The 25,930-nt window shown below is 43.9% G+C and overlaps 1 protein-coding gene across 4 annotated transcripts in view; it reads left to right on the top strand.

The window, feature by feature from the left end:
* The window catches only part of EP300 (E1A binding protein p300), a 70,128-nt gene extending 58,730 nt beyond the window's left edge, over positions 1-11,398 (top strand). For all 4 annotated transcript variants that reach the window (XM_023762272.1, XM_023762271.1, XM_023762273.1 and 1 more), the window contains 5 exons: positions 672-837; positions 2,016-2,186; positions 3,416-3,577; positions 6,925-7,206; positions 8,116-11,398. In XM_023762272.1, the coding sequence (XP_023618040.1) occupies positions 672-837; positions 2,016-2,186; positions 3,416-3,577; positions 6,925-7,206; positions 8,116-10,302 (2,968 nt within the window). In that variant the 3' untranslated portion in view covers positions 10,303-11,398. The remainder of the gene's footprint in view (positions 1-671; positions 838-2,015; positions 2,187-3,415; positions 3,578-6,924; positions 7,207-8,115) is intronic.
* The last annotated feature ends 14,532 nt before the right edge of the window (positions 11,399-25,930 follow it).

Raw genomic sequence — 25,930 nt, 5'->3', positions numbered from 1 at the left:
AATTACCACTGTGGTATTGTGGTAAGATATAAATGGACACATACAAATATATGACTTTTTGCCCTTTTTTCTCAGCTTTGGTTTTCATCTAATAGAATTGGAACCTCACTTTCGCTGGAGAGCTTTGATGTTACACCCATCCCAGATTAGTTTTATTTTGTCCAGTTAAGCTGTTTGGTACAGTTTTATTTCAGAGTTGATTGCTACTCATTTAGGATCAGAACATTTGCATTGATCCTTTTACACCTGAGAATCAAAACCAAAAACAAAGGTCTGGAGATAAAAATTTGTCAGACTGGTTCCTTACACCTCACCTTGCAGGCTGTTCTCAACAACTTGCATTTTGTTTAGCTTTCTTATCGAAATGGATGTTTCCCTTTGCATTGTAGCTTTCATTTGATTTTTAAATGCAAATTTGGGGTTTTTTGATCCCCCAAGAACTAGCCTCTGTGAAACCTCTAAGAAGTACTAGGCAATGTGAGCTCCGCTGTTACTGCTGTGGGTTATGCTAGTTCTGGCCTAAGAACTTTGACCTAATGCTGGATTATATACTTTGTATTGTCTTGAGGGCGAATCATTGGTTTCCCTTTTGACTTCACCGTGTAGTTTAGTGTGTCTTTCTTCCCAGAATGATCATTTCTCTTGAATGTTCCTTCTCTTTGTATTGTTAGTTATACAACAGGGCATATTTGGGCATGTCCCCCAAGTGAAGGAGACGACTATATTTTCCATTGCCATCCGCCTGACCAGAAGATACCCAAGCCCAAGCGACTACAGGAGTGGTACAAAAAGATGCTTGACAAGTCCGTGTCTGAGCGAATTGTCCATGACTACAAGGTCAGGAGGAGTGGGGGGAGTGATAGAAGTGGAAATTTACTAATCCTGCTGCACTGTGTTCTGTCACTTAACTGTCTTAAAAAGCTTCTATGTGTTCTCCCTCTTCCATGTAACTTATAAAATTATGCTAATTTTGTAGTGTTTTTATTTTGCTTGGATTATTAAGATGACTTATCTGGCAAAATGTTTAAAAACTGTTAAACCTAGTCACTTGAATATATCAGTGTTTAATATTTTCTTTTCTAGAGTCAAACTTTTTCAAAGTAAGAAAAACAAATTTCTGTTTTAAAGATTTGACTAAGAATGTATTCTTAATAGCCATTTGTTAATAATAGGGTCTCTCAAAATAAGAACTTGTACTGAATTTCTTACCTGTTTTTACTCTTGGGGAGGAAATCTCATTAGCTGGGTATTTTCCCAGCAGCACAACAGAACCTCTGTAGCCATTCAGTTCCTGGTATTAGTGTTGAACATATTGCTCAGTGAAAGCTGCTGGAACTCCCAAGGATGGGTCTGAGGCAGGCATGCCTCACATGGCGCTGCCTTTGTCATCAGGAGTGGTCAGAGCCATGTATGTGTAAATGATGACGCCTCTGCCATTGTTCCTGGCAGGGTAATTTACCACTTGGCTATATAAAGACAGATAATCTTCCTGCCTTTGTGGGTAGAGGAAAAAGAAAACCAGAAATACTAACTTGAAATAGTCCTTTTACTATTTATGACACTAAATGTCTTCCTGGGCATGGTGCTTAAATTTTTAAAAAAAATCTCTGCCATCATTTTAGAAGACTTTATTTGGTAATCCTAACTGAAGGGTATTTTTTCTACTGTTTTGTTGTTGTTTTTAAAGAATGAGGGGGTGGGGGAGGGAGGGAGGGAGGGAGAAACATCGATGTAATTGGTTGCCTCCCACATGCACCCCTCCCCAGGGCCGGGGATTGAACCTACAACCCAGGTACATGCCCTTGACTGGGGATTGAACCCACGACCCTTGAGTGCACAGGCAGGCACTCACCACGGAACCACACGGCCAGGACTAGAAGACATTTTAATCTTTGGTGTTTTGTATGTGCATTAGCTGTGACTGCCTTTGTATAATACATGCCTTTGTAAAAAATACATACATATATATATATATATATATAGAAATTTCATTTTGTGCATGGGTATTTTCACAGGATATTTTTAAACAAGCTACTGCTACTGAAGATCGGTTAACAAGTGCAAAGGAATTGCCCTACTTTGAAGGTGATTTCTGGCCCAATGTTCTGGAAGAGAGCATTAAGGAACTGGAACAGGAGGAAGAAGAGAGGAAGCGAGAGGAAAACACCAGTAATGAAAGCACAGATGTAAGGGCTTTTCAGTTTTCTTTCCAACTTGTACCTTAATTCTCATCTATAAACCAGAAGTGAGTGTAAACTTTCAACTTGGTCTTACAGCTCTCAGGTGTGAAAGAGCTCTTTAATTTTTGTTTGTCTTTGTTAATCCTCACTGGAGGTTATTTTTAGAGAGTGGAAGGGAGCTGGGGGAGAGAGACATCAATGTGAGAGAGCCACATCAATTGGTTGCCTCCGCAACTAGGGCAGGGAACCTGCAGTCCAGTAGGTACCCTTGACTGCAATCAATCCCATGACCCTTTGATTCGGGGCCGATACTCTATCCATTGAACAACACTGGCCAGGGGCTGGAAGACCTCTTTAAATTGGGCAAGAAATACTGGCCAAGTTACCGAGGTTCCGTTTCTGTGGTTTTAGACCTTCTTAGCAGGAGCCCCTTTGTCAGTGGAATCTCGGATTTCCAGGATGGAAGCTGATCATGGAAACGGAGAGGAAACCTTGAATAACTGACACAAAATTAGAAGGGGGTTGGTAAACTGCAGTTTCTGTCAAAGTCCAGATTATGGATATTTGGGGCCTTGTAGGCCATGTATTGTCTCTGACGCTTTTTTTTCCCCTTTTAATAACAAAACAGGCCTGACCACAGTTTACTAGTCCCCTGTGTACAGAGCCTGGTTTTGTAGGAGGATCATCTGAGGAGCTCTTCCAGTCTGTTTACTCATAGCCTGTCTAGAATTGCCCTCATTTAGTTTGGCCTTCTAAAGTCATCCTTAAATAGTCTGTAGAACTCTTTACAGCCTTATTGTTTAAATTCATTGATTGAATGTTTTTTTCAAGAGTTTTTTTCAAGTAGGTCCATAAAATTCTAGAATGTGAGTATAAGTCCAGGTCCTTGGCTCACCCCTTCCGTGCACCCTTCACTGCCCCACACTGTGAGTCACTACTTGTTTCCTATCCTCAGTTCTGAGAGAGGACTGACTGCTGGATCTGAGGGTCTCCAAACTATGGGGCTCTCCTGGTCAAAAGCTAAGGTTGCCATAATGAAGGGTCTCAGTGCAGGGATTCTTCGCTGAGAGAAAATGTTTACTGTAAATAACAGCTTAAAAACAGAGTACAGAGCATTTGGTGGAAGACATAATATGATCTCTAGTTTCAAAGAAAGGAATCTTTTTTTACCATTATTCCAATCACTTCCTAACAAAACATTAACATTTTCTTGTCTCCTTTCTGCTATCCTGCAGGTGACAAAGGGAGACAGCAAAAATGCTAAAAAGAAGAATAATAAGAAAACCAGCAAAAACAAGAGCAGCCTGAGTAGAGGCAATAAGAAGAAGCCAGGCATGCCCAATGTATCCAACGACCTCTCGCAGAAACTGTATGCCACCATGGAGAAACACAAAGAGGTAAGATGATGCCTCCAAGAATAGGAAAAAAGCAGGGCAGGACTTCTAAAAAAACTGCCCACCATGGTTGGCATGTACGATGTGAGCCCCAGATTGGAAATTCAGAACGAAGAAGTCATTTGAATAAGAAGGAAGGAAGGGGGGGATGGCTAGGGTGCGTGATAAGAACAGGAAAATAAGGATGCTTTGATTTGCAGCTGTCATAAATCGAGGTGGTGTTGGATTGTGTCTTACACGATCATGTGCTGCCTCCTGACGTTTGGCCAGTGGTGGACTGCATCTACAATGGTGGTCCCATAAGATAATGAAGCTGAAAAATCCCTGTCACCTAGCAACATCACAGCTGTTGTAATGTCATAGTGCAACATTACTCACGTTTATGGTGATGCTGGCGTATAAAAGTATAGCATATACATCTAGGTTTGTGTAAGTACACCATGACTTCCGCATAATGATGCATTTCTTAGAACATATCCCAGTTGTAAGGTGGCACATGACAATGGATTTTGAAAGCATAGTTTATCTTGTTGGTTCACCATTGTTCAGGAGATTGTCTTAAACCCAAGTTCCTCAGAACACCACTGGAATGGGACTTTGGCCAAACAAATGAATCAAAACGTTGACTGTTGACCTTCCTGAAAGTGAATTGGGAGGTGGAGAGAATTGAAGAAGAAAAGTTAAACTTTCATAAATATACTTGTAACCTCTTCTCAGAAAAGTTAAAACTTCGGAATTATTTCATCATTTAAAGTACCTATTTGTTGTAGGGTGTGTTAGGGTTCTCCTTCCTTTCAGCAGCATCGTTGGTGAGAGGAGAAATCTTAAAGGGTAACTAACTCATGTCAGATTTTTAATGTCACAGTTCAACTCTATTCAGACATCATAATCCAGTTCTTATAGGAAGTGGCTAATTATGTGGGGAGGGAACAGAAGGCTGGAGTTTAAATATGGAATTACAACCAAATTAATTAAGCAAACTCCAAGAGAGAAGTGGTTATGGCAGAACCCTTCTTTAGAGAGTTACTTATTGTAGTGGTATTGACCCATTACAGCTTTTGAAAGCATCTTTTCCCATACACCACTACTCTACCCCCAATGCCTTTTTATATATATCTCTCTATATATTTATATAGAGAGATATATATAAAAGCCTAAGCCACCGTTAGACCAGTTGACCAATCACTATGACGACGCACTGACCACCAGGGAGCAGATGCTCAATGCAGGAACTGCCCCCTGGTGGTCTGCACTCCCACAGCTAACCTCCCACCGCCAGCCAAACTCCCGGGTCCCTTGCCCCAGCGCGCCAGCCTGATCGGCCCAATCAGGGCCTACCGGCCAACCTGCAGTCCCTCTCCCCAGTCGGCCGGCCAGCCAGCCCCTTTCGGCCCCAATGGACCCTGATTGCCGGCCAGGCCAAGGGACCCCACCCATGCACGAAATCATGCACCAGGCCTCTAGTGTATATATAATATTCTTTTATTGATTTCAAGAGAGGGAGAGAGCGATAGAAACATCAATAATGAGAGAGAAACACTGATTGGCTGCCTCCTGCATTCCCTCTACTGGCGTTCAAGACTGCAACCCTAGTATATGCCCTGACTGGGAATCAAACCGTGCCCTTCTGATTCATAGGTCAATGCTCAACCACTGAATCACACCGGCTGGACCCCCATGCTTTCTTTGTTGAAGCCTAAAGAAGTAAGGTCCACAGGCTAGCCTACAATGATAGAGGATGATACCTCTGCCTCAGCCATGCTAATGAAACGGGAGAATTTCTTCTAATGGGTGCCTTTCTGAGATGATAATTAGCTATTTAGAGCAATATATAGTGTCACAAAATTCTAATATAACAGAGCAATTGGAAAAGGTCCTGTTGTGATTTGACTTAGATTGAACAAGTCATAGAACGTGTCCACTATTTAAGATGTAGGTAGTAGTAGTCACCTGTTAGGAATTAAAATCTAAGGTTGTCGATTCAGGTTAAATTCCAGTACTGTCTTAGCTATAGAGTGGCATACAATGGAATCAATCATGGTTGTTATTAGAGGGTTGGCCATGGTGCAAATTTCCTAGGGAGTCACCAGCTGGTTTTTGTTCACCTCTGTTTTGAATGGGTTAGGCATTCCCCACTTGTTAGAGTCAGTGTTTTCCTGTGTGTCACATTTTCAAATGCTCTTTCTTGCTTTATGAGTGCTTCCTTTGAGCCACAATCTTAAACCCAATATTACACAAACACCCATCACAGTCCTCCCTTTATGCTTTTAACTTCCAGCATCTGGTATTTGCCTCTACTCAGTGTGTGTTCTCTTCTCCTGTGTATCTTATCTGAAATGACTTGTTTTATGCGGACATGGCTTCCCAAGCTTATTGTGAGGCTCCCTGCTAGTTTGCACAGGCTTTAGTCTCCGGAAAACTGGCACAGCACAGAGGGCAGTACAGCACCTGCTCACAGCATCCTGGTCTCAGGAAGGTACCATTTTACATTTCATTAGGTTAATAATTTATAGTTTATATACTAATTAACCTCAAACACATATATACCAGCTTCTTATGGCAGCCTTTCCACTAACGGTAATGAGAATTAATGGGTGTTGTGTGTTTTCTAACTTCCATGAGCAAAACATCTGCTGCTGCTATAGCAAGGAATAAGATTTTGCTTTCTTTCCCACCCCCATCAACATTTTTGTTGTTTCAAACTTATAGGAAAGTTTCATAAAGGACCTCCTCCCACACCCTTCACTTAGAGTCACCAATTGTTAACATTTTGCTACATTTCCTTTATCTCTATTTCAGCAAGTATCTTCTAAAAAAGAAGACCACCTCTGCCTGGCCAAGCGATGGTTTCGTACTCTGTCACTCTATGTCTGGTCCTTGTATGATCCAGTTCGGGAGTATGTGGAGCTGCCGTGCCTTAGCTCCCAGCCTTCTTTTCTTTCATGACATGGGCATTTGGTTGAAGTGTGCAGGCCAATTGTTTTGTAAAATTTCTTTTTTTCTTTTTTTTTCTCGTGATTAGATTCAGATTAAACCATGGGGTTGCGTCTTAAAAGTAGACTTTTCTGAGGTGAAATATCCACTGTACATGTACTGTACCTGACCTGTTTGTTCTTTATTTTAAAGAAATTATTGAATAAGGTAGAAGAGATCAGGTGTAGATTTTAGGCCCGTTGTAGACAATCTCAGAGAAAGACCAGAGACATGTGAAGCAGGAGGGGGGCAGCATCACTGACTCAGTGTTCATGGGCCTCATGGGGTCCAGTCTGGCTCACCTGTCCGCTGTTATTGACCCAGCACTATGTGGTGCTCTAGTTCCAGAGTCAGAATGAGATCCATCTGTTTTGCAGGTTTTCTTTGTCATCCGTCTCATCGCCGGCCCTGCTGCCAACTCCCTACCTCCCATCATTGATCCTGACCCCCTCATCCCCTGCGACCTGATGGATGGGCGGGATGCCTTTCTCACCCTCGCCAGGGACAAGCACCTGGAGTTCTCATCCCTCCGGAGAGCGCAGTGGTCCACCATGTGCATGCTGGTGGAGCTGCACACCCAGAGCCAGGACCGCTTCGTCTACACCTGCAACGAGTGCAAGCACCACGTGGAGACGCGCTGGCACTGCACGGTCTGCGAGGTGGGTCCCAGGGCGTGGCCTTCATATTTGAGTGATAGATCGAAAGGGGCTTTTGAGCTCGAGCAGAATATGTAAAACTAGAGGCCCATGCACCAGTGGGGTCCCTCAGCCTCGCCTGCGGGGATCAGGCCAGAACGGGTAACCGACATCCCCTAAGGCAGTGGTCGGCAAACTCATTAGTCAACAGAGCTAAATATCAACCGTACGACGATTGAAATTTCTTTTGAGAGCCAGATTTTTTAAACTTAAACTATATAGGTAGGTACATTGTTATTAACTTAATTAGGGTACTCCTAAGGCTTAGGAAGAGCCACACGCAAGGGGCCAAAGAGCTGCATGTGGCTCTCGAGCCGCAGTTTGCCGACCACGGCCCTAAGGGATCCCAGATTACGAGAGGGTGGTTCTTGGGTGACACACAGCAGAATCGGGCTCCTTCCTCTCTGGTTCCGGGTGTGTCACCCGAGAACCGCAGCTGCCAAGTCACCACAGCTCAGCAGCTCCTGCATTGAGCATCTGCCCCCTGGTGGTCAGTGCACGTCACAGCTACCGGTTAGACGGTCGCTTAGGCTTTTATACATATAGACTAGAGGTCCGGTGCACGAGATTCGTGCGGGCGGGGGGGGGCAGGGAGGATGTCCCTCAGCCTGGCCAGTGCCCTTTCGCAGTCCAGAAGCCCTCAGGGATGTCCGACTGACGTCTTAGCACTGCCACAGAGGCGGGAGAGGCTCCTGCCACCGCCGCAGCACTCGCCAGCCATTAACGGCACTCCCTCTGTGGTCAGTGTGCGTCATTGCAACTGCTGGTTCTGCCATTTGGTCAATTTGCATATTAGCCTTTTATTATAGAGAATGCTTTTGAATGACTTCAGTCTTAGAGAGTTGACCTTACACCTGTGTTTTCCCCCCCCAGGATTATGATTTGTGTATCACCTGCTATAACACTAAAAACCATGACCACAAAATGGAGAAACTAGGTCTCGGCTTAGATGATGAGAGCAACAACCAGCAGGCTGCGGCCACCCAGAGCCCAGGAGACTCTCGCCGCCTGAGCATCCAGCGCTGCATCCAGTCTCTGGTCCACGCCTGCCAGTGCCGAAATGCCAATTGTTCCCTGCCCTCCTGCCAGAAGATGAAGCGGGTTGTGCAGCACACCAAGGGTTGCAAACGGAAAACCAATGGAGGGTGCCCCATCTGCAAGCAGCTCATTGCCCTCTGCTGCTACCATGCCAAGCACTGCCAGGAGAACAAGTGCCCTGTGCCGTTCTGCCTAAACATCAAGCAAAAGCTCCGGCAGCAGCAGCTGCAGCACCGGCTCCAGCAGGCCCAGATGCTCCGCAGGAGGATGGCCAGCATGCAGCGGACTGGTGTGGTGGGACAGCAACAGGGCCTGCCCTCCCCAACTCCTGCCACTCCAACCACGCCGACCAGCCAACAGCCCACCACCCCACAGACACCCCAACCTCAGCCCCCTTCCCAGCCTCAACCCACCCCTCCCAACAGCATGCCACCCTACCTGCCCAGGACTCAAGCTGCTGGCCCTGTGTCCCAGGGTAAAGCACCTGGCCAGGTGACCCCTCCAACCCCCCCTCAGACGGTTCAGCCACCCCTCCCAGGGCCCCCGCCTGCAGCAGTGGAAATAGCAATGCAGATTCAGAGGGCAGCTGAGACGCAGCGCCAGATGGCCCATGTGCAGATTTTTCAAAGGCCAATCCAGCACCAGATGCCCCCCATGGCCCCTATGGCCCCCATGGGTATGAACCCACCTCCCATGGCCAGAGGTCCCAGTGGACATTTGGAGCCAGGGATGGGGCCCACTGGGATGCAACAACAGCCACCGTGGGCCCAAGGAGGATTGCCTCAGCCCCAACAACTACAGTCCGGGATGCCAAGGCCTGCCATGATGTCAGTGGCCCAACATGGTCAGCCCTTGAACATGGCTCCCCAACCAGGATTGGGCCAGGTCGGTGTGAGCCCTCTCAAACCAGGCACTGTGTCTCAACAAGCCTTACAAAACCTTTTGCGGACTCTCAGGTCTCCCAGCTCTCCCCTCCAGCAGCAACAGGTGCTTAGTATCCTTCACGCCAACCCCCAGCTGTTGGCTGCATTCATCAAGCAGCGGGCTGCCAAGTACGCCAACTCTAATCCGCAAAACCTCCCTGGGCAGCCTGGCATGCCCCAGGGCCAGCCAGGGCTGCAGCCCCCTCCCATGCCTGTTCAGCAGGGGGTCCACTCCAATCCAGCCATGCAGAACATGAATCCCATGCAGGCGGGTGTCCAGAGGGCCGGCCTGCCCCCGCAGCAACCACAGCAGCAAATGCAGCCACCCATGGGAGGGATGAGCCCCCAGGCTCAGCAGATGAACATGAACCACAACACCATGCCTGCACAGTTCCGAGACATCCTGAGACGGCAGCAGATGATGCAGCAGCAGGGAGCAGGGCCCGGAATTGGCCCTGGGATGGCCAACCACAGCCAGTTCCAGCAACCCCAAGGAGTTGGCTACCCCCCACAGCAGCAGCAGCAGCAAAGGATGCAGCATCACATGCAACAGATGCAACAAGGGAACATGGGACAGATGGGCCAGCTCCCCCAGGCCTTGGGAGCAGAGGCTGGAGCCAGTCTGCAGGCCTACCAACAGCGACTCCTTCAACAACAGATGGGTTCCCCTGCTCAGCCCAACCCCATGAGCCCCCAACAGCATATGCTCCCAAATCAGGCTCAGTCCCCACACCTACAAGGCCAGCAGATCCCTTCTTCTCTCTCCAATCAAGTGCGTTCTCCCCAGCCTGTCCCTTCTCCACGGCCGCAGTCTCAGCCCCCCCACTCCAGCCCGTCCCCAAGGATGCAACCTCAGCCTTCTCCACACCACGTTTCCCCACAAACCAGTTCTCCACATCCGGGGCTGGTAGCTGCCCAGGCCAACCCCATGGAACAAGGGCATTTTGCCAGCCCGGACCAGAATTCAATGCTCTCTCAGCTCACTGGCAATCCAGGCATGGCAAACCTCCATGGTGCAAGCGCCACGGACCTGGGACTCAGCACCGATAACTCAGACTTGAATTCGAACCTCTCACAGAGTACACTAGACATACACTAGAGACACCTTGTAGTATTTTGGGAGCAAAAAAATTATTTTCTCTTAACAAGACTGTTTTGTACTGAAAACAATTTTTTTGAAACTTTCTTAGCCTAAAAGACAATTTTCCTTGGAACACATACGAACTGTGCAGTAGCTGTTTGTGGTTTAAAGCAAACATGCAAGATGAACCTGAGGGATTATAGAACACAAAGAATATATTTTTGTTAGTGCTGGTTACCACCAGCCTTCTCCCCCTTTGTGTGTGTGGTTCAAGTGTGCACTGGGAGGACGCTAAGGCCTGTGAAGCCACCCACGTGCTCCTGCCTTGCACCTCCAATAGGTTTTATTATTTTTTTTAAATTAATGAAAATATGTAATATTAATAGTTATTATTTACTGGTGCAGATGGTTGACATTTTTCCCTATTTTCCTCACTTTATGGAAGAGTTAAAGAACATTTCTAAAACCAGAGGACAAAAGGGGTTAATGTTACTTTAAAATTACATTCTATATATATATATATATATATATAAATATATATAAATATATATTAAAAAACCAATTTTTTCTCTGGGTGCAAAGATGTTCATTCTTTTTAAAATGTAAAAAAAAAAAAAAAAAAAAAAATCCTTTCCTCCCCTCAAGTCAACTTTTGTGCTCCAGAAAATTTTCTATTCCATAAGTCTGAGCGTAAAAACTTCAAGTATTAAAATAATTTGTACATGTAGAGAGAAAAATGACTTTTTCAAAATATACAGGGGCAGCTGCCAAATTGATGTATTATATACTGTGGTTCTGTTTCTCGGAAGATTTTTTTTGTTATTTTTACATCTAACAGAAAAAAATTTAAAAAGAGGGTAAGAAACAATTCCATTGGGATGATTTTAACATGAAAATGTCCCTGGGTTTCTTTGCTTGCTTTCTTCCTCCTTACCCTGCCCCCTGACACACACACACTTTCTGTAAAACTTGAAAATAGAAAGCAAAACCCTCAACTGTTGTAAATCATGCAATTAAAATTGATTACTTATAAATATGAACTTTGGATCACTGTATAGACTGTTAAATTTGATTTCTTATTACCTATTGTTAAATAAACTGTGTGAGACAGACATCTAACTTTGTTTCACTTCTTTCCGACACAACTTTGTCTTAGAAGGCATCAGTTTAAGTCCCTGATGCATAGGGTTCAGAGGAAAAAGCAAAACCACTAACACACAGCCTAGCCTCTCTCTATATTCAAGTGAACTTAAAAACAGACTTTGGTAAATTTGTCCAACATTCAGGGAAAAACACTACAAGTACCAGCCAAATGTTAATTTTATCTATTTGAGTTGGTATTAATTAGTGTTTAACATGTTCTATGATCCCCTATGGATGATTCATGGTCTTCCAATCAATCTTATCGGGATGAAAATGAGCAACTAAGTCACAGCAGTTTCTTGGAAAAGGAGTTCTTACAGGGCTACAATACATCCATCTTCTGTCACACTCTGTGGTTGCTAACTGCCAACCAAGAAGACAAGGAGTAGGGGAAGAGGGGTCTAGCAGGAAAAGAAAATGGGTGAAAATAAGACTGGAAAGCTAAGTAAGAGAGCTTAATTTTAACAGGGAGACCAGTACTTGCCAGGTATTAAAAAGAACTGAGGTGCTGACTGGTTGCTCAGTGGTTAGTGTTGGCCCACAGACCAAAAGCTTGCGGGTTCTCAGTCCTGATAGGGGCTTGTGTGGGAGGCAACCAATCATGTCTCTTTCCCTTCCACTCTAAAAATCAATGGAAAAAATATCCTAAGGCAGTGGTCGGCAAACCGCAGCTCGCGAGCCACATGCGGCTCTTTGTCCCCTTGAGTGTGGCTCTTCCACAAAATACCACGTGCCGGCGCGCACGTACAGTGCGATTGAAACTTCGTGGCCCATGTGCAGAAGTCAGTTTTCGGCCTGGGCGAGTCTATTTTGAAGAAGTGGCGTTAGAAGTGGGGGTATGTTCGCTGAGGTCGACTCCTCAGATTGAGGATGTTTTTAGCAAAGGCCAGCTTAGGAGAACCCTAATTAAGTTAGTAACAATGTACCTACCTATATAGTTTAAGTTTAAAAAATTTGGCTCTCAAAAGAAATTTGAATCGTTATACTGCTGATATTTGGCTCTGTTGACTAATGAGTTTGCCGACCACTGTCCTAAGGTAAGAATTTTTTAAAAGCCCTAGCCGGTTTGGCTCACTGGATAGAGCATTGGCCCGTGGACTGAAGGGTCCCAGGTTTGATTCCTGGTCAAGGGTACATGCCCAGGTTTCGGGCTCATCCCCACTGGGGGGGTGCCGGGGGCAGCCCATCGGTGACTCTCATTGATGTTTCTCTCTCTCTCCCCCTCCTTCCTCTCTGAAATCAATAAAAATACATTTTAGCCCTGGCTTGTTTGGCTCCATGGATGGAGCGTCGGCCTGCGGACTGAAGGGTTCCAGGTTCGATTCCAGTTGGGGGCACATGCCTGGGTTGTGGGCTCGATTCCTAGTGGGGTATATGCGGGAGGCAGCCGATCCGTGATTCTCTCTCATCATTGATGTTTCTATCTCCCTCTCCATTCCTCTCTGAAATCAATATAAATATATTTTTTAAAAAGTTTTTTAAATAAAAATAAAATTTTATACATATATTTTAAATTTGCTCCCCTGGTGTGGCTCAGTGGTTGAGCATCAACTTATGAACCAGGAGGTCATGGTTCAATTTCCCATGAGGGCACATGCCCGGTTGTGAATTCGATCCACAGTGAGGCATGTAAGAGGCAGCCAATTGATGATTCTCATCATTTCTATCTCCCTTCCTCTCTGAAATCAATAAAAATATTTTTAAATAAATAAAAATAGAGATAACTGGTCCTCCAACTTCATATTACATTGGCTATGAACAAGTTTGAAAAATTAGAAAAATACGGTTAGCAAGCTGCTCTGGCATCATTTGGCAGGTCTTGTTTTTGTTATTCAAACTCCTTTTCATTCCTATTTTATATTGTCTCATCAAAAATAACTAGTATCGCCGAAACCGGTTTGGCTCAGTGGATAGAGCGTCGGCCTGCGGACTGAAAGGTCCCAGGTTCAGTCTACGGCCATACCACCCTGAACGCGCCCGATCTCGTCTGAAAGGTCCCAGGTTCAATTCCGGTCAAGGGCATGTACCTGGGTTGCGGGCACATCCCCGGTGGGAGATGTGCAGGAGGCAGCTGATCGATGTTTCTCTCTCATCGGTGTTTCTAACTCTCTATCCCTCTCCCTTCCTCTCTGTAAAAAATCAATAAAATATTTTTTTAAAAAAATAACCAGTATCTTAATGTGAGGTAACCTTGTGCACTCAGTATTTTTAGAGTCCTCCCCAGGAAGTATATCAAGCATACACTTGCTCAGGTCAGTGGTCCAGCAGATGTACATGAAGCTACAATCTGTGCCAGGCCAGACCGAGTACACGTGGACAAGATGGAGCCCTGCCCTCAAGCAAGCCAGACTGAGATCTAGAAACAAGACAGAATGATGCTGAAATAAGATGAAACAGAAAATGTTCACTGGTGTAAGCAGGAACAAGGTTCGGGGAATGGGGGCGGGGGGGGGGGGTTGGAGGGGAACCTGGCTGATGGGAATTGGGAGAGTTTCTGGAAAAGCTAGTATTTAAACTAGATTGGAGAGGAATGAGGAACTTGACCCCGAAGAGTGCAGAATTAGATCCTGTTGAGGAAAGCACTTCAGAACCACTTGGCTGAGACCAGGTTGTAGATGATGGTGAATGCCTGTCACAGAAAGACATCCCCCCACTTTGCTTCCTATACTAGGGGCCCAGGATCTGAATCCCCAAAAGGGAAATAGTTAGAATTCCAAGCAGTAAATTTCTGGCTTTTATAGTTCTAGCCTCTGACTAAATACATGAAGGTTGCAGCATTAGACTACATTTCACCGCAATGTGGTACAGAAGTGAGGGAAGAAACGTAATTAAATAGGAAAGGGGGAAATAAAGCTGTCCTTGCTCGGGCCAGAGATAGTGCTAGTGCTAAGGAGGGGCAAAATAGAGATTATTCTAGAGCAGTGATGGCGAACCTTTTGAGCTCGGCGTGTCAGCATTTTGAAAAACCCTAACTTAGCTCTGGTGCGGTGTCACATAAAGAAATTGGTTGATATTTGCAACCATAGTAAAACAAAGATTTATATTTTTGATATTTATTTTATATATTTAAATGCCATTTAACAAAGAAAAGTCAACCAAAAAAATGAGTTCATAGGTTCACCATCACTGTTCTAGAGTCAGGAATACAAGAACATGATTTCAATACTAATGAATATTTGAAAATTACCACAATGAAAAGCTGGCAAGAGCCAAAAGCCACAAATTGGGCTGTTTCTAACATATCAACCTAGGAAGTGACCCACTGGGGCTGGCAGTACTCCAGCTGCTCTCACTGATTCCGCTCACTAAATCCCCCAACAGCCCCAGCGGAACGATGAGAAAACTACAGCGCGGATGAAACCACTTGCTCAAATCTCACAGCCAGTAAAAGGCTTATCAGAAAGTCAGTCATCCCCCGTACTGGAGAGAAGCCCTAGTGATGGCTGCAAATTAACTAATACATATGACACGGGTCCTGTTCCTGTTCCAAGCAAATTTAAAATACAGACAAAATGAAAGGTTTGGGACTAAGGAATCATAAAGGTAAGATTTCCAGGCTTCTTTTTTTTTATTCCTCACCTGAGGATACGCTTACAAAGGGGACTAGAGGGAGGGAGGGAGGGAGGGAGGGAGGGAGGGAGGGAGGGAGGGACTGGGGAGAGGGAGAGAGAGAGACAGAGAGAGAGAGAGAGAGAGGGAGAGAGAGAAACATCAATGTGAGAGAAACATTGATCAGCTGCCCTCAACACACACCTCAAGTGGGGATAAAACCCACAACCCATTTAAAAAAAAAAAAAAAAAACCCACAACCCAGGTATGCACCCTGGCAGGGACCGAACTGGCACCCTTGTAGTGCACAGGACGATGCTCAACCAGCTGCAGCTCACCAGCAGGGCACTCCAAGGCTTCTTTTACAACCAAAGAAACTGACCTCCATACAGATGGCTTCCTGGAATGTTATGTTCATGATGATGTCACCTTAATTACAGAGCACAAAGACCAGCATCAAAAAGAATATAAATTTAACAAAAGTACAAGACGTGCACACTGAAAACTACAAAACATCACTGAAAAAAATTAAAGACCTAAATAAATGAGAAGACATCCATGGATGGGAAAACCAGGAAGACCTAATGTTGTTAAGAAAATACTACTCCCCAAATGGATCTAGAAATTCAATGTAATCAGTATCAAAATATCTGCTGGTTTCTTTTTATAGGCGAAATTGACATGCTGATTTTAAAATGCATATGGAAATGCAAAGAAGTAAAAGTAGCCAAAACAAATCTTTAAAAAGAAGTATAAATTTGGAGCCCTGGCCAGGTAGCTCCGTTGGTTAGAGCATCATCTCCATACACCAAAGTTGCAAGTTCAATCCCCAGTCAAGGCACATAGAACAATCAACCAATGAATGCATAAATAAGTGGAACAACAAATCAATGTTTCTCTTTATCTCTTCCTGCCCCCCCCTAAAAAAATCAATAAAGTGTTTTAAATAAAAAAATAAATTTGGAGAACTCACACTTTCCAATTATAAAACTTAAAACTACAAAGTTACAGTAACCAAGATTATAGTAGTGGCATAAGAACAGACATTCAGATCAATGAAACAGAGTCCAGAAATAAACCCATATATTTATAGGCAACTGATTTTCTATAAGGATGCCAAGACAACTCAAAGGAGAAAAATTACTCTTTTCAACAAATAATGCTGGGACAACTAGATATCTGCATTCAAAAGAATGAAGTTGGATCTCTAACACCAAATATGAAAATTAATCTAAATGGAAGAGCTAACCCTAGCTGGTTTGGCTCAGTGAACAGAGCATCGGCCTGCAGACCGAAGGGTCCCGAGTTCAATTCCTGTCAAGGGCACATGCGTGAGTGGTGTGCTCGATCTACAGCAGGGGACATGCAGGAGGCAGCCAATCAAATGATTCTCTCTCATCATTGATGTTTCTATCCCTCTCCCTTCCTCTCTGAAATCAATTAAAAAATTTTTAAATAATAATAATAAATAAATAAAATGTAAGAGCTAAAACTATTAAAACCATAGAAGAAAACATAGGTATTAATCTGTATGACCCTGGATTAGCCAGTGGTTACTAACATATTATACCTGGAACAAAGATGACTGTAAATTTCTCATCAAAACTATGCAGCCAGAAAAAAAGAAAAAGAATAAAAATGTCAACTTAGAATTCTACAATCAGAAAAAATAACCTTCATAAATGAAGATAAGCAGACCTTTTCAAATGGAATTTTTTAAATTACTAAATTAATGTAAAAGATAACAGGGCAAAGGAGAAAATGTAATAAAGAACAGATAGAAAAACAAACAGCAAGATGTAAGATTTAAATTCAAATATAATAATTATAGTAAATGCAAATGTCCCAAAGTCTCCAATTAAAAGGTAGACACTATCGCCCTGGCTGGGTTTCCTCAGTGGTTAGAGCTTTGGCCTGTGGACCAAAGGGTCACAGGTTCAATTCCCGGTGAAGGACACATAACTTGGTTGCAGGTTCCCCAGGCCCTGCAGGAGCGTGTGCAGGCGGCAACCAATCAATGTGTCTCTTTCACATTGATGTTTCTCTCCCCGCCCCCCCGCCCTCCTTTCCACTCTCTCTAAAAATCAATGGAAAAAACTATGCTCAAGTGAGGGCTTTAAAAAAGGTAGACAGCCCTAGGTGGTTTGGCTCAGTGGATAGAGCGTCGGTCTGCGGACTGAAGGGTTCCGGGTTCGATCCCAGTCAAGAGCACATGCCCGGGTTACGGCCTGATCCCTAGTAGGGGGCGTGCAGGAGGCAACCAATCAATGGTTCTCTCTCATCATTGATGTTCCTATCATTCTCTCCCTCTCCCTTCCTCTTTGAAATCAATAAAAATAAATTTTTTTAAAAAAAGGTAGACATTATCAGACTGGATTTTCAAAAAGACAAGACCCAACTATATGCTCTCCATAAGGGCATATTTTATTTATTTTTTATTTTATTTACTTTTTATTTATCCTACTTAGGGCTCTAACCACTGAGAAAACTGGCTAGGGCAGAAACCTGTTTTAAATGTAAAGACACAGGTTAAAAGCAAAATATGGGAAAAGATATATTTGCAAATGTTAAGCAAAAAAAAAAAAATGAAATGCCAATCTATATATGTAAAAGCCTAAAATGCAAATTGTCCCCTCAGGAGTTCGACAGGGAGACTGGGAGTTTGATCACTCACTATGACATGCGCTGACCACCAGGGGGCGGCACGAAACTAAGGAAGGCCCCGGCCAGCAGCCGGGGAAGGGAGGCCCCAGCCGGCAGCCAGAAGGCCTCGATCCACCCTGATCACCAGCCAGGCCTAGGGACCCTACCCATGCACAAATTTCGTGCACTGGGCCTCTAGTGTTAATATAAAAAAAGAACAAAGAACATCATAAGGGATAAAGAGGGACATATCCTTGGCCCTGGCCAGGTAGCTCAGTTGGTTAGAGCGTTTTGTCCACATGCCAAGGTAGCGGGTTTAATCCCTGGTCAGGGCATACAAAAAGCAATTAATGAATGCGTAAATAAATGGAACAAATTGATCTCTCTCTCTCTCTCTCTCATCAATCAATAAATAAAAAATTAGCCCTAACCGGTTTGGCTCAGTAGATAAAGCATCAGCCTGCGGACTCAAGGGTCCCAGGTTCGATTCCGGTCAAGGGCATGTACCTTGGTTGTGGGCACATCCCCAGTAGGGGGTATGCAGGAAGCAGATGATCGATGTTTCTCTCTCATCGATGTTTCTAACTCTCTATCCCTCTCCCTTCCTCTCTGTAAAAAATCAATAAAATATATATTTTTTTAAAAATTAAAAGGGATATTTCCTCATGATAAAGATGTTAACTCATCAAGAAGATGTAACAGCCCTAACCAGTTTGGCTCAGTGAATAAGAGCGTCAGCCTGTGGACTGAGGGGTCCCGGGTTCGATTCCAGTCAAGAGCATGTACCTTGGTTGCTGGCACATACCCAGTGGGGGGTGTGCAGGAGGCAGCTGATCGATGTTTGTCTCTCATCGATGTTTCTAACTCTCTATCCGTCTCTCTTCCTCTCTGTAAAAAATCAATAAAATTTTTTTTTTTTTTAAAAAGAAGATGTAACAATCTTATGTGTACACCAATATATCTGACAATTTATATGAAACAGAAACATTCCTTGAAACACAAAATTACCAAAACCAATATAAGAAAAATAGAAAATCTGAATAGCTCCTAATCTATTTAAGAAATTGGATTTATAGCCAAAACCGGTTTGGCTCAGTGGATAGAGCGTCGGCCTATGGACTGAAAGGTCCCGGGTTCGATTCCGGTCAAGGGCATGTACCTTGGTTGCGGGCACATCCCCAGTAGGGGGTGTGCAGGAGGCAGCTGATCGATGTTTCTCTCTCATCGATGTTTCTATGAAACAGAAACATTCCTTGACTCTGTAAAAAATCAATAAAATATAAGAAAAATAGAAAATCTGAATAGCTCCTAATCTATTTAAGAAATTGGATTTATAATTAAAACCTTCCCACAAACAAAATTCCAGACCAGCCAAGGTTATTTCAATGATGAGTTCTATCAAACATATAAGGAAGAAATAATATAAATCATATACAAATTCTTTCTGAAAATAGCAGGAACACTTCTAATTTTATGAAATCAACACTACCCTGATACCAAAACTTTTTTAAATTATAAGAAAATTAAAGACCACTTGCCCTCATGAACATAATATGAAATAATCCTAAGCAAAATATTAACAAATTAAGTCCAGCAATATGTAAAAAGGATACTGTATCATAATCAAGTGGGGTTTATCCCAAGAATTCTAGGTTTGCTTAATATTCAAAAATCAGTCTAATCCACCGTACTAACAGAATGAAGGAGACAAACAATATGATCATCTTAATAGATCACCTATTCATAATAAAAACTCCTGAGCAGCCCTATCCGGTTTGGCTCAGTGGATAGAGTGTCGGCCTGAGGACTGAAGGGTCCCAAGTTCGATTCTGGTCAAGGGCATGCAGGAGACAGCTGATCGATGTTTCTCTCTCATCAATGTTTCTAACTCTCTATCCCTCTCCCTTCCTTTCTGTAAAAAATCAATAAAATATATTTTTAAAAAAACAAAACCTCCTCAGCAAACTAGGAATAGAAGTGAACCTCATAGCCTAAAAATCTGCATCTACAAAAAAACCCACAGTTAACACCATCCTTCCTATATAGTAAAAGCCTAATATGCAAATTGTTCCACTGGGAGTTCAACCACTTGCTATGATGTGCACTGACCACCAGAGGGCGGCTGGAACATGGCAGGTGACGGCGACACTGCACTGGCAGTAGGTGACAGTGGAGGCGCTGCCAGCCCTGGTGGGCCCCAACGAGAGCAGGACCACAGGACCGCAGTCGGATGGTGGAGCAGGTGAGTGGGCGGTGCCAGGCCAAGGCAGGTGTGAGTGGGGGGGGGGGGACCCAATCGCCCCAATCGATCGCCCGCAGGCGAGATGGTGGAACAGGTGAGGGGGCGGCACCAACCAAGGCAGGGTGCCAGGTGGGGCCACGGGGCTGCAAGGCTGGGGGCAGGAGCTGGGGCTGTGAGCCTGGGGGCGCGAGCTGGGGCCTGATCCCTGCAGGCCATCCCAAGGGACCCCACCTGTGCACGAATTCATGCATCAGGCCTCTAGTATATACTATAAAGAGCAAATGCTTTGTCCCTACTCTAAGGAAGGAAGCAAGAATCTCCATCCTCACCAATTCTTTTCAACATTATGCTGGATATTCTAGCCAGCAATATAAACCAAGAAAAATAAATCAAAGACAAAATTGTTGAAAAGAAAGAAGTAGAAAAGGTGTCATAATCATGTAAGTAAAAAACCGTAAGGATCTATAAAAAAAGCTACTCAAACTAATTAATGAATTTAACAAGGTTGCAGGATACAAGAAAAATTTACAAAGATCACTTGCATTTCTATATACCAGCAATTAAGTTAGAAAATAAAACATATATTCCAGATATGAATCTCTGTCAAATATGTGGTTTACAAATATTTTCTGCCTGTTTATGGTTTGTCTTTTCATCCTTTTAGCCAGGTTCTTACAGAGTAAAATTTTACATTTGATGAACTCCAATAACATTATCATTTTTTCTTTTATAAATCATGCGTTTGGCCCTAGCTGGTTTGGCTCAGTGGATAGAGCATCAGCCTGAGGACTGAAGGGTCCCGGGCTTCATCCCCAGTAGAAGGCATGCAGGAGGCGGCCGATCTATGATTCTCTTACCATTGATGTTTCTATCTCTCTCTCCCTCTCCCTTCCTCTCTGAAATCAATGAAAATATATTTTAAAAAATTATACTTTCTCCATTGAATTGCTTCTGCACCTTTGTAAAAACTCATTTGGTTGTCCTTTGTGTGGAATTATTTGTGGGTTCTCCATTCTGTTCCATTGATCTGTCTGTCTATCCCTCTGACAATACAACCACAGTCTTGAATAATGTAGCTATAAGTCTGAAATCAGATAGAGTGGTTCTTCCCACTTTATTAATCTTGTTCAGAATTGTTTTAGCTCTTCTAGTTCTTTTGCCTTTACATATAAATTTTAGAATAATCTTATATATACTTATAAAATAAATCTTGCTGGGAGGCAGCTAACCAATGATTCTCTTTCATCATCGATTTTCTGTCTTTCTCTCCCTCTCCCTTCCTCTCTGAAATCAATGAAAATATATTTTTTTAAAATCTTGCTATTTTTAGCCGAACCGGTTTGGCTCAGTGGATAGAGCGTCGGCCTGCGGACTCAAGGGTCCCAGGTTCGATTCCGGTCAAGGGCATGTACCTTGGTTGCGGGCACATCCCCAGTGGGGGGCGTGCAGGAGGCAGCTGATCTATCTCTCTCATCGATGTTTCTAACTCTCTATCCCTCTCCCTTCTTCTCTGTAAAAAAATCAATAAAATATATTTAAAAAAAAAAAAAATCTTGCTATTTTTAAATTTATCTTGTAGTTTTAATAGGAATTGTGATGAACCTGTTTATCAATTGAGGGAGAATTGACATCTTTACTACGTTGAATCTTCCAATCCATGAATACAGTGTCTGTTTATTTAGATCTTCTTTGATTTCTTTCATCAGCATTTTGTAGTTTTTAGAATACAAGTCCTGGACATGTTTTCTTACATTTACACCTAATTTCTTTCCCTCTCTCCCTCCCTCCCTCCCTCCCTCCCTTCCTTCCTTCCTTCCTTCCTTTTTCTTTCTCTCTTTTGTGATTGTAAATATTACTGTACTTTTTTAAAAAATGATTTTAGAGAGAGGAAGGGAGAGGGAGGAGAGAGAACATCGATTTGTTGTTCCATTTGTTTATGCATCATTGGCTGTTTCTTGCATGTGCCCTGACTGGGAATGAACCCGCAACCTTGGCATTTCGGGAGGATGCTCTAGCCAACTGAGCTATCTGGCCAGGGTTGTACTTTTAAGTTTGATTTCTATTTTTAAGGTTCTTAAATTTTCAGCCTCATGAATGGTATATAGAAATAGAATTGATTTTTGTATGTTTATCTCATTTATTAGGTCTAGTGAGTTTTTGTTTAATTCCATGGGATTTTCTATATAGACCATCATGTCATCTGCAAAAAGAAATATTTATTTCTTCTTTTCTAGTCCACATCACAATTTTGGCCAATCCCTCAAGTATTGGTGTTTTTTAGATTGCTGCTACTCTCTTGGCTGACCTCCTCCACTTTCTAAGTTTTACATAATAACCTCTATCTTGGGCCCAGATCTGGCCCATAAGCTTCAGGCCCACACTTTTCCCAAAGGGAAACAGCTCCACCTCCAATGTGCTATAGATTCCTCCAACTCCATGTGCCCTATACCAGGCCAGTCACCCTCTCCTTAAACATGCCATGGGGGCCAATAAATGACCACTGACCCTCAGTTGCTCAACTAAGAAGCCAGGAAATCTTCCTATATTCCTCCCTCCTATTAGTTCCCCCATCCAATACAAGTCTTTCCTATTCCTTTTTTAAAAATATGTTTTATTGATTTTTTTACAGAGAGGACAGGAGAGGGATAGAGAGTTAGAAACATTGATGGGAGAGAAACATCGATCAGCTGCCTCCTGCACACCTCCCACTGGGGATGTGCCTGCAACCAAAGTACATGCCCTTGACCGGAATAGAACCTGGGACCATCTGTTACTTAAGCAGACATGGCCCTGACCTCAAAGATTGATAGTGATTACATGGACAAAATGCAATTGATGTACTGAATACATCTATTGCATTTTTAAAAATTATATCAGACAAAATCTGTATGAGGAAAACTATAAAACTTTGATGAAAGATATCAAAGAATTAATTAAACAGAGATATTCCATGTTCATGGATAGGAAGACTCAATATTGTCAAGTTGTAATTTCTTCCCAACTTCATCTATATAGATTCAATTCAATCCTAATCAAATTCTCTCAATAAAATTCATCCATTTAAGTCTTAGCCAGTTCGGCTCAGTGGATAAAGCATTAGCCTGCGGCCTGGATTCAATTCCAGTCAAGGGCACATGTCCGGGTTTTGGGCTCAATCCTCAGTAGGGGGTGTGCAGGGAGGCAGCCGATTCTCTCTCATCATTGATGTTTCTATCTCTCTCTCCCTTTTCTACCTCTCTGAAATTAAATATATATATATATTTAAAAAGAGAGATTGTCAGTTTGATAGAATTGCCGGGTTGATTCTTTTTTCTCCATGCACATTGGCTTTGATGTTTCATAACTGTTTCATGATACTCCTAGGCCTACAGAAATAACTAACAGTCTGTTCATTAAGAAGATAAGTCCAGCCCTAGCTGGTTTGGCTCAGTGGATAGAGTGTCAGCCTTGGGACTGAAGGGTCCCAGGTTTGATTCAATAGAGGCACATGCCCAGGTTGTGGGCTTGATCCCAGTAGGGGGCGTGCAAGAGGCAGCCAATCAATGATTCTCATCATTGATGTTTCTATCTCTCTCTCCTCCCTTCCTCTCTGAATTCAATAAAAATAATATTTAAAAAAAGGGTAAAGTCCAAAGAAACAGTATTTATGTCCTAAGAACATAATGCCTTTGGGACACCACACACCTTCTCGCACCTGGAATCACACAGGACGCTGCTGTTATTATTTCTTATTCCATATTAATTTGTACACAATACTTGCTTTTTATCACAAGAACGTCCAAAACCTCAGCTTCAAAAAGATATGACATTATCAAAAGGAATGTAGTGCGAACTAATGCAAAAACTGCCTCAAGCTAGCAGTCTGTGCAGGATCAGACAGATGTCACTGTGTTGTGAGCTGAATTATGTCCCCCCTTCATATCCACATGTTGAAGTCCTAACCCGCAGTACCTCAGACTACGACTGTATTTGAAGATAGGGCCATTGAAGAAATAATCAAGGTCAATGAGGTCATATGGGTGGGTCCTAATCCAATATGACCGGTGCCCTTATACGAAGGGGAGATTAGGACACAAATATGCATGCACCCAGAGGAAAGACCACGGAAGGACACAGTGAGAAGCTGGCCACCTGTAAGCCAAAGAGAGAGGCCTCAGAAGGAACATAACCTGCCAACACTTTTGATTTTGAACTTCTAGCCTCCAGAACTATGAGAAAATTAATTTCTGTTGTTTAAGCCCCTGGCTGTGGTATTTTGTTATGGCAACCTAGCAAACAAACACACTAGGTATCCCCTAAGATTTTAAAATCCCCCTCAGCACCCCTGTGAGTTCTCCAACTGTGAGCACCTCAACACACAATTGGAGAACCACAACCTGGGGGCTTACATATGCTGTGAGTCTGACCCCAGTCAAACCACTAATGGAGATAAATGGACATGTTGCCAGGGTATAAGTCAGCTAGCAAATTTCATTCAACACAAGTCAACGTTTCTGCCTCACACACCTGGTTCCTGGCTTCAGCAGATAATAATCACCAGCTGGAAGTTGCCCCAGGCCAGTGATTTAGGGAGCCCGTTGGGAGGCTGCTGTGGTGGTCGAGGAGAAAGCTGGTCATGACCTGGACAGGATGGTGGCAGTGAGAATGCAGAACAGGGGGCATATTGGGATATGTTTTGTGGTGAAGTAGTTCTGACTCAGAACTTGCAGATGGATTTGTGAGTGGGAGAGAGCAGAATCAAGGATCATTCCTAGGGTTTGTTTATAATGGAGTCTATTTCTATTGTGACTGCACAATTTTTATTGAGAGCCTGCTTACTGCCATGCTATGTCCAAGGTGCTGGGCCACCAGGGTGGGAAAAATAGTGAAGTATCCATCTTATATAAAAACTGCTGTTTGAAATTTTAACCCTGATAGTATGGCTTCTGTCTTAAATAATAAGGAAAATAAGACTACTCCCATTCCAGAGAGGCCGTAAACTATGCCCCAGACAGAGTTGTCAGTGCTGACACCCAGACAGTTGCCAGGCCTTGAGATATGGTCTCATGGCCCCTTCCCAGCACGCAGGCCTTCTCTCTCAGAAGGCCTGGAAGTCTCATTCCAAATTTCGGAGACAAAGGACTGGAAAAAGTATAAATAAAGAGAGTTTTCTCCATACTGGGGGCCCAGAATTTGAAAGACACATTTTTCTCTGGGCCTGCACAGAATTTAATAATAAAATGTAACTCCTGTAGTCGGCACTGCAGTTCAGCCTCTGCTTCGGCAGGGTGCTATAACTGTTGTCGCTGGCCAGCTCAATAAAGGCTCCTAAATCTTGATCTGAGTGCCTGGTGGTCGTCTCCGCGGGTCACCCCATTACACTGTCTCTGTGAATCTGACTCCTCCTGTGAGTAAGTGTAACCTCGGCACCAAAAAAAAAAAAAAAATGTAAGTGTAACCGTCCAGTGTTTGTCCCTCTGTGTCTGTCCTATTTCACTCAACACAATATCCTCAAGGTTTATCCACGTTGCAGCACGTGTCAGAATGTCCTTCCTTTTTAAGGCTAAATATTCGCGTGGTTAATTTTTAAAAAGGTTTTCCTGGCAGCTCTGGGGACACTGAATGGGGGTGGGCAGGCGCCGGGAGAATGGAGGTCCGGCAGGTTCTGCCCATCCCGGTGGGAGGGATGGTGGTAGCTGGGGAGGTGGCGGAGAGGGCGCACACGGTGTGATTTGAGGCAGGACGGGCGGAGCGGGATGTGCTCTTCTGTCCCTTCACGGAGCACCTGCTCTGGGGGAGCGCACAGGTGGGAGGCTTTCTGGATTGAGGGTCTGGGCGGGGCCGGCGCTCACCACCACGTGGCCTTGGGCAAACGGACCTCGTGGAGCCTCCTGGTCCTCCCTTCCGAGATGCAGACACAGTTGAAGGAGGCGGCCCGAGGGGAGGCCTGCGGGGGCCCCCTGCCCGGAGTGACCCACCCATGGAGCGGGTGAGTGCGCGGACGGACAGACACGCTGATCAAGGGGTGGCTGTGAGGCCGCAGGTGCGGTTAAGCCCCCAAGCCCCGTCCGCTTGGGCATCCTCCCGGCC

This window comes from Myotis lucifugus, unplaced genomic scaffold, assembly GCF_000147115.1.
Source record: "Myotis lucifugus unplaced genomic scaffold, Myoluc2.0 scaffold_239, whole genome shotgun sequence".
NCBI classification, from domain to species: Eukaryota; Metazoa; Chordata; class Mammalia; order Chiroptera; family Vespertilionidae; genus Myotis; species Myotis lucifugus.
The sequence above is the reverse complement of the archived record's forward strand: the minus strand, read 5'-3'. Positions and strand labels throughout refer to the sequence as shown.